Below are 9,445 nucleotides of genomic sequence, written 5' to 3' on the forward strand. Positions count from 1 at the left end.
CCTTCTCTATATCCCCTGCCCCTTCTCACCTTTTCCCTTTGTCTTTATTTCTTGTTGCACTTTCCTTCTTGCTTCCTCACCCCAACTCATGCTCCATAATATTTTAAGATACAGAATCTCTGAGTTAATTTACCAAGTTATCCTGTCATCACTTTGAGTGTATGCTTTATCCTCCTTACTCATCCTGGCAGATACAATGAATGATTTCATATATTCTGTGTTATGCTGTTATTAAAGTGATGCCATAGCTGTGATGGTCTAGGAGTTATGTAAGTGGCAAGGATTTCTTTGGGTAATGTCTGTTATTGGACCTGCCTGCATAGTTAGGATACAGTTAGACAAGCTTTCAAAATGCAAGTCATTCTTCTTGAGGTCTGAGGAGAAAAACCTCAGAACTGAAGAATGTCTTGCATTCAAAAGCTTGTCTAACTATCCCAGCTATGCAGACTGATCCTGTAAAAGACATCACCCAAATAAATCCTTGCCTCTTGCATAATATCACATAAACTTTTTTTATAGACTCTACCTGCAGACACAGATAAGACAAATGAAACCAGGCAATGAGACTCTTTTCCCATGCTTTTTTGCAGTGTAGTCCTCATAAACTTAGTATTATAAAGCCATTTCTGCCATAAAGGTAAGAAATTCAGTCTCAAACAATCCCAAATACTTTCAGAAACTTTCTGCTAAGAAGTATCAGTAGTTTTTCAAATGCAGTTCCACCTTCATATCCCTGAAAACCAAAACTCTGCTCTCATTTTGTTTGGGGAAAAAATAGCAGCTTTTATGAGACTGTTTTAGTGCTTTTCATAATGTTTCGATCCAAACTCTAGACACATCCAAAAGCCAATCTAAATTTGAAAGCCCTAGCAAGTGCCAATATTGGGGCTTATGAAGTGCAAGCTAAAGGAGGAAAACCATCAGAAAAACTGTGGAAGGATATAGGAGTTTTTAAATGTTTAGTAGTAGATTAAGAAAAAACATGCCATAAAATATACATTGTTTCCAAAAGATATTTATCTCTAACCTGTCGTATTTTACATGCTGTCAGGGATATTTCTAATCTGTACAATGTTATGATCATGAGTAATTGTCTAAAAGATTTTAAAGGACGTGCATAAATACTCCTTCCCTTAGCAGCCACTCTCTGCCACTGTGAGACAGACGGACACTTTCACATAAGAAAGTACTGGGTCAAGACCACAGGTCCATCTAGACTTTCGTATGTGAAAGCTTACATAACAAAGTTTAAAAAAAATGGATTATTACAAAGAATGTATTTGATAAAATTCTATTTCCATTCTCTAAGGAGCATAACTAGTAGCTTCTGAATTGTAATATTAAAGTACCCACATATAATTTTATGGGATGCTAAAAATTGCTTGTATTAAAGTTTTTAAAAATTGTCTAAACATTTTTCAAATCAAGCCTATTTTAAAAAGCTCTTTTCAGAATTCCTTTTTGACATTGTAGGGAAGGAGTGAATGGTCTAAAATATGTCCCATTTTTAAATGTCTTCTGTTGCATTATATTTGATTAAATGGGGCGATCTAGTACATGGGAAAAGTTGGGGTCATAAATGAAGTCTATTGGTTGCACTACAGTTGAGTCAAATACGTGATAGGAGTAGTTTTTATGCCACATCTGTGTGCTTTTTTGCTATTGCCATCACATGAATGATGAAATAAGACCGGTGTACAATTACTATGTGGCCATCAACATTGAACTGAGGCTGATATGGGGTTAAGAGTAGAGGTGAACAATTAGAAATATCTCCTTTCTGAGACACACCAGTTAGTCTCTTTAAGGCCTCAAATGCATTACAGTGGATCTTTATGCAGAAAATCTGGCTTTTATTTACCCAAATTCTCTGCCCAGCTTTAGACTGTTATACTCTCCACGTTTTCAGAACTTGCCTACTGATGATTCCTGGTCCATTCCTGCATGCTGCAGGGAACTCCCTCAGATTAGGGTTCTGGGCTGTGCCATCTACATACTTCCTTTTTATACCTTCACAGATACCAGGCTCCCTCCCACCCAATGTAAGCACCACTGTGTTAGGAGATCCTTCAAGGGGGAGGGTTTGGATTTGGCCTTTAGGCACTTTCCTCCTTGGTTAATCAATGCCTGCCCAAGAGACCTCTATGCCTGCAGTGAACAGATTTGAACAGGCCTATAATGACTGAAGGAAGCTGTTTGGACTGTCTGGCACCTTACCTTAAATTAAGACTATAAGATTGCTGACTATCGAAATGGCTTTGAGCCTTTAAAACAAATGAATCGGAGTGAAAATGGCCTCTATTTCCTTGGACACTTTATAGGACAGTCTTGATTAAAATTTTGTATGCAACTTGATTAGTTACCGTTGGTTTTCAAAACCCATTACAGTCAATCCACAAACAGATAAGAAAATGTGAGTATGGTATGTTGTGGGGCTGCACTTCTGAAAATATCTCTTCAATCTAAAGTAATTTGCATCAAATTAGTGAATTAAGTTGCTTAAATATTTAGGAAGCTGTGTGATATCTTCTGTACACTGTATTTCATTGTTCCAGTTTGAGATATTACAACATACCGTTGTAAGATAAAGGATGCAGTGTCTGGGCTAACTTCACCTTGCCACATCCTAGAATTGTTTCTGAAAAACATTCTTTGGGAAGCGGAGGAAGTTAGTACAACAAAACAAAACCCACTTAAAGTGTTATAGGACATCTAAGAATTTCCTTTCGTTTGAGAAATTTCCTTTTGAATTTGTTGTGCACATCAGGATTGTGTTCTGCTTATCAAAGGAATGTTATACTGAGTTAATCTTAACTAAATAACTGAATCTTTACTTTCTGTATTTTTCTTCATTGAGGGAAGCCATTTCTTTGTTTTCTGGTTTGGAGTATATTTAAGATGTTGACTAATCCCTCTTAATCTACTGTGATTTTTTTCCCCCCAGGCAGTAAGTAACATAGCTTTTCTTTCCCCTCCCCAGACATGCTGAAAGTCAGCAGAAGCACATGGCAGAGAAAATGCCAGCAAAATAACACGAGAAGCCATCAGACTAGAGAGCAAGCTAGAATTGATTTTGCTTCTGTGGTTGTACAAATGCTGATGCTCAAGGTGGTGCACAAGAAAATCAGTGTTAGTCATTGATCATGTCTGAAGCTTTATGTCCAGTGATTGGCCTCTGCTACTTAATTTATTTTAATTTTTTTTTACTTGTGCCACTAAATATCAGGCATTTTAATATTATTATTACAAAGTGTACAGTACTTATAATAAGTCAAGGATAAGAGGAGAGGGTAGTTTAACTTTTATTTTTGTTTGTTTAGAGATTTTAAGTTGAACAATATTTTACCATTGACTACTTTTTATTCTTCACTGTAGTTTTAAACAAAGAAACTGTAATTGACGGTGCTATAAAAGTCAAAAAAAATACATGCCTGCCTCGTAGTGAAGTTGTAGCTTTCAGTAATATGTATATTTTAATCAGTTTTCAACATTTTGTGAATGTTGACTACCTGACATTCATTTTTAGATGTGCTATTAACATTCAGTTGGATTCAAGAGTTACCTTGAAAGTTTTATGTATAAATATGTAAAATAAAAATTAAGAAATTGTTTCATATATGTCTTTTTGTTCACTAGTGGTTGACTTCGGTGATGCACCAGTAATATATTCATCCTACTAAATGTGCAGTTCTTAATTTCTCATCACCAGAAAGGCAAAAAAAGGCTCTATAACATAAAAAAGGTATGGAGACAGGACAGAATTTTACAGACCTATTTGTAAGTTCATAAAGGATGGATGGCATGGACTTAAGATATTCTTATATAAAACATTCACTGGGAGACCTAATATTGTGACTATTGTTAGAATCAACAGACACACATGGTGGGGGGGTGTTGTTTTTGTTTTAATATAACTGTCAAAAATATATAAATCTGTGTTAAGACTTTTACCGACACTAAATGTATTATGTGTGGTAACTGATCGCTTCTCTACCTTGTTGGCTAAGATCACATTTAATGTCTGTTCCATCAGCTATGTACCTGCTATATAGCCTCTTTCCTGGGCACTACTCTGCATTTGCAGGAGAATTGGCTACACAAGCCAATAACTGTTCTCTCTTGAACTTTGATTTAATGCTCAAATACCACATCAGTCTCTCCATTCCAGTGCAGATAGTAGTAGCCAGAAGCTATGATGTACATCATGCAAATCAGGTTGTCTTTTACATTTTTTATTTTTTAATTTATGATAGATTTTTCTCGAGTCAAGTTTATGTCTAACAATATATTCAAGTTGCTTTCATAGAAGTAAGTGACGCATTCAGTTTTACCCCATACAAAGAATGTATTTTATAAAATTCTGTTTCATAGAAATCATGCAGTCCCCAAATGAAACACTGAACTCATGGAATTTGGGCCTATTTTTAAGAAAATCTTGCTGTAGTCCCCCACTTTTTTTGTAAGAAACTTCTTTGGGGTGTATGTGTGGTCTCCAGTTGGCAATTGCCTTTACACCAGTAGGCATACCATGCCTCACACTTCCCAGCACTGGTGCACATTCTGTATTTTACTGCTACAAAGCGTGTACTGTTCTGCAGCTTTCCATGAGGAAAATGTTCACAGTTTTTTCCTTTAACTGGAAGAATGTCATTGCTCTGAACTTGCCACTACATTTTTTTTATCTAGTTGAAGCTAGCTCAGTGGTTTTCAGACCGTTCTGTGGATCACATAGTGCAGCTGCCTATTTCTGGTGAAGCACTTGTCAGTCCCTGATATCTGACACTGCCTGCCATTTGTTGTCTACTCCAAAACTTCATTTTTAAACTAAATAATCATATAGACTCTGCATGACCACTTTGTGATGCTGTTTCTCTGGTGTTGCTGTGAGTTTGAAGCTAAAGATGACACTGAATGTGGAGGGCAGCATACAGGGAAAAGCAGCAACAAAAATGCAGATTCACTTGGAGAGGTGAAAGCAAGTCAAGGCTGCTGAAAGGCACTAAAGAGGGATTTAGAACTGAAAAAACAAAGTGGGATTTTTGTAGAAGTGTTCAGTGATGTTACTACTACTCCTGTTGATTCATATGAGAACAGAGGGAGGCCAGTACTGGATTCCCTTGAAAACTACACCTCTGCACAGCTTCTGGGTATCTAGAGAGAGGGAATGAATAGCACAAGTACAAAATGTGGAAATGTGGCAAGAACATTTTGTCTTCGTAATTCTGTCCTGAGATTGTTTTGTCTCCTAATCAAAATTTGAATTGGGATTCAGATGAAAAAATGGTTAAGGGGGAAGTTTCCAGGAGTATATCTATTAAGGAGTGATCCACAATACATAAGGAGCTGGAGAACCACTGAGCTAGCATAGGGAATACATATAAGATAGGAATGTAAAACTAAGATTATTTATTTTGCTTTCTTTGAATCTATGCAGAAAAAAAATATTTGGGGTGTTAATTTCCCTATGTCTTTTGGTTGTCTTGACACTGTTGTGAGTTCTGGTGTTTTTATATTTCTGGTTTATAAAATGTCCATGTTTTCAGTGCTCCAAGGCCAAAATTGTCAAAATTGGGCCACAAAATGTAGTTGCTTAAATAAGTGGCCGCTCTCTTAAAGGTTTTGAGCAGCCACCATTTTCTGTTAAAGACATTGTGCATACTCAGCATTTTTAATAATTGGGCCACTTATTTAGTGCTCTAAATGTGGATTTAAATAATATGTTTGAGACCCCAAATTTGAAAGCCTTGGCCTAAGCTTTAAAAGAAAACAACAACAACCTTGGTACGTTCTAGGTGTGTGTAATAACATATGATAGTAATGTTACAGTAGTGCTGAATACCTCACAAATGCAACTTCATTTGTGATAAGACTCTCAGATTATTTAACACTACTGATACGCTATAGTAAAATTAACGTGCAGTTGAAACAAATTACATCTCATGAGCAGTGTAGCTGGATGAACTTGAAGGCAAAACTGAATGTCTTTGGCAAATTGACTGCAAGTGCTGTTGTGCTCTAGAAGAAATTGAACCCTCAGTCATTATGTATTGATTTATTATAAAGCATTAATTTCCTGCTAGGTGTAGAGTTGAACATTTAATGGGCAGCCTTTCCTGCAATGTACATGCACAAATGCTATTAAATATAATTGGAGTCACAAGCCTGTGTCAAACCAAAAGGTATATCCCTAGGAGGGACTCTGTTCTTTCCATTTGTTAGAGGCAGGGAGCACCAAGATTACAAGTGTTAGACCCAGTGACTCTAGAAAAGCATTTGCTTTTTCATGGTGCACTAGAAAATAAATTATATGGAACAATCCTTCCCTAAAAGGTGGGTGAGCTCCATAACCTATCAGGCCTTTTTCGTCTCAGATTTCTGATTCACTCCAGCCATCCAAAGTGCAGAGTTGTCTTGGCTTTCAGAGATGAAAATCCCAGGGTCCGTGCTTAGGCTGTTTGCTGAAACAGGTAGATCTCACTTTGCCACCCAGTACTGGGTGATGAAGAAAAACACTTCAGCCACAGCATGGTTTTTGACTCCACAAAGTACCCTTAATGAGGGTCATAGTTATGCATGCAATAAGAAAGGAAGATGTATGTAGTCTCCCCTCCTTTCCAATGAAATGCCAGGAAATGTCCTCAAAACTTAATACTGCCTAAGGCCACAAAACTCCCTCCAGTAATTGTTCCAGAGGGTAACAGAATCCAAGGCATCAGCTTAACCGCACAGAAGCCCAGTTGTCTAGGAACAGGGGTGGGAGGCCCTGACTGAATTGAGACCTAGCAGTCAACCACACTCACCCTCACCCTTTTCTTTTGCTAGTCAATTAATCCTGTCCCATCTCCTCAACCAGAAATCCTTGGGAAACTGTAAGAAATCTTGGGGCACGTCCCACAGTTTTTGCTTGCATCCCAGGCCATTCTGCAAGGCTTTATAAGGGAGTGGGCAGTCTGATCTCTGTTAATACTCAGTCTTCACTCAGTCCTAATTCAGGTACTTTCCCCTTTGGCTCCTGTAGAATAAGCACAAACTGTGCCCCTCCTGAGTGCCTAAGGGGAGCATTTGGGCTCTAATTCAACAGTAGCTAATGACTTGCCCTCCAAATGTGGCCCACTATAGCACTCAACACTGCAGGAAGAAAACATAATCTGTGCAGCAGCACTCACACAACAGCTATCCACTCTGCACTGACACACAGCGAGCCTGCCCTTTTTTATTGGTTTTGGTTCATTGCTATGAGATAATTGGAACAAAGGTGAGAGAGGGGCTCTCAAATGAAAATTTGTGCATTGCTTTGAGGAAGGGGATGCATCTGGTCTAGGCAGCATGTTTTATTGACAACTGGGAGCAGCAACAGACACATAGCTGTTGACCCAGAGACTGTGGTCCTGATTGTGCTCTCAGCTTCATTGATGTAATGCTTGGATTTTAGTAGAGTTATCTTGGACTTACATTAGTGCAAAGTGGACACCAGTGAGAGGAGAATTGGGCCTGTTATTTGCAGTCACTATGCCATCCAAATGCCAGGAGACTTGCTGACCTTATCAATGCAGACAAGTTGTGACGAGAAACATTTGCTTCTAACCAAAATGACTTGCAGGAGCTAACAATTTTTAACACTGCTTGCACATCAAGGACCACCTTTTGATCTTAGCTATCTTGTGTTCTCTGTTGACTTCAGTGGAGTTACTCTGTATTTACAGCAGTGTAACAGAGATCAAAATCTGGCCTTTAGTCAAATCTAGATTTTTAGATTTTAGGGCACTTGGGACAGGAAGCCTAGACAAATTGGAGTTTTGTTAACTTGATAAGTGCCTTGATAATGAAAAGTAGTGAAATGTGTTTATTCAATTAACCTGCTGTTAATTATTACCAATATTTTTTCTTGTTACATCTTTAGTTTTGTTTGTTTTTTAACAAAAGAATATTGCTGGGTTACTGCATCTTTCTTGGATATCTGTCCAATGTACTAAAGTATTGTGCTGATGTGTATGATGACAATGCTGTAGAATTAATGGATTAAATTACATTTCTAAAAGAAGTTTGTTGTGAGTTTTTGCAACTGTGATACTCTATAACCTTACACAGGCTTCCACAATGTTGGCATGCTTATGCCTCCTTGTGGTCAAAATGGGTATCAGTCGGTGTTTCAACCTTGCTGGTGGTTCTTGCTGGGGCTTTTTTTACAATAGCCACTTCCCAGCACAGAATAGCAGGGAAAATTCATATTTTTGTCTATTTTGGATAAAGATTTGCTTTAAAACATTAAAATTTAACCTGGGTGTTAAAAGAAAGGACAATTCTGCTTTAACTAAGTGAAAACCTGCAACAGCTTTTTTTCTTCCAGTTCCTTCTTGGGGTTTGCTCCTAGCCTGGGAAAGGGTTTGAAATCACTCCCCATGCTCCAGAGGTCAAAGCAGGCCTGGCAAAGAAACCCGAAGGTCTGTCCCAGTTATAGAAACTTCCCTAGGCTGACAGAGTGCCTGCAATACACAGCTGCCCGTTCTGCTCCTCGACACACCACACAGGAAGCATCTGTACACATTGCTGTGCTTGCTAGGGCTTCTGTCTCTGCCAGAGCCAGGGATTATAGTACTATCCAACTCTTACATAGCACGTCTCATTCATAGATGTCAGAGCACTTTACAGAGGAGGGCTCGTTTCACTTTAGGTCCCTTTGTACCCCTCCAGAATTTTACCTGATGTTAACTGGCTGGGCCAGAAGTATAGGTCTTACCCCTGCCATTCACTGCCCACTGTTTTAAAACAAATGACCCAGAGAGGTTGTGGAACCTCTATCCTTGGAGGCTTAAAAAGCATGTTACACAGACACACGACCAGGATAGCTTAGTCAGAGACAGTCATGCCTCAAGCAGGAGGTTGGGCAAGATGACCACCTGAGGTGTACCTTCCAACCCTACTATTCTATGAGTCTATAAATACTGAACTTACTCAAATAGAAGACAGTCCTGATTGAGACAGCCCCTCCCCACCCCCACCCCCCAATAATTAGATTTTATATATATGGAAACTTTATAAATGTGTTACCATTTTCCAGGTATAGAATCTAATTACTGGGGGGTTGCCTTGAATTTGTGTGCCTCTCACTGCTACAACAGGGAAAATAAATCTGGGGAGTCAAGTAGCCCTTTGCTCTCTGTTCCCCCCCCCCACCCCAGCAAATATGAAAATAATACCCTTGAAATTAAACACGACTGTAGAAATTTGCATATAGTACCTATGCACTTAGTTTATCTACTGTGTGTCAACTTTTTAAACTGCTGTAAATTTTAGCATAGATACTCCATACAAACTTCTGAGCAGCAGTTTGGCACCTACTGGGCATGTCTACACAAGACATTTAATGTGCAGTTGCCTAATTAGTTGTGCAGTTAATGTCTTGGCATCTACATGTGTGCCCCTATTAGGCTGGAGTAAACTAATT

At 38.5% G+C, this 9,445-nt stretch overlaps 1 protein-coding gene across 2 annotated transcripts in view; it reads left to right on the plus strand.

The window, feature by feature from the left end:
- The window catches only part of SCHIP1 (schwannomin interacting protein 1), a 56,553-nt gene extending 48,646 nt beyond the window's left edge, over positions 1 to 7,907 (plus strand). For both annotated transcript variants that reach the window (XM_025215123.1, XM_006016474.3), the window contains exon 7: positions 2,981 to 7,907. In XM_025215123.1, coding sequence (XP_025070908.1) covers positions 2,981 to 3,032 — 52 coding nt within the window. In that variant the 3' untranslated portion in view covers positions 3,033 to 7,907. The remainder of the gene's footprint in view (positions 1 to 2,980) is intronic.
- The last annotated feature ends 1,538 nt before the right edge of the window (positions 7,908 to 9,445 follow it).

This window comes from Alligator sinensis, unplaced genomic scaffold (genome assembly GCF_000455745.1).
Source record: "Alligator sinensis unplaced genomic scaffold, ASM45574v1 scaffold60_1, whole genome shotgun sequence".
In the NCBI taxonomy this organism is placed as follows: Eukaryota; Metazoa; Chordata; order Crocodylia; family Alligatoridae; genus Alligator; species Alligator sinensis.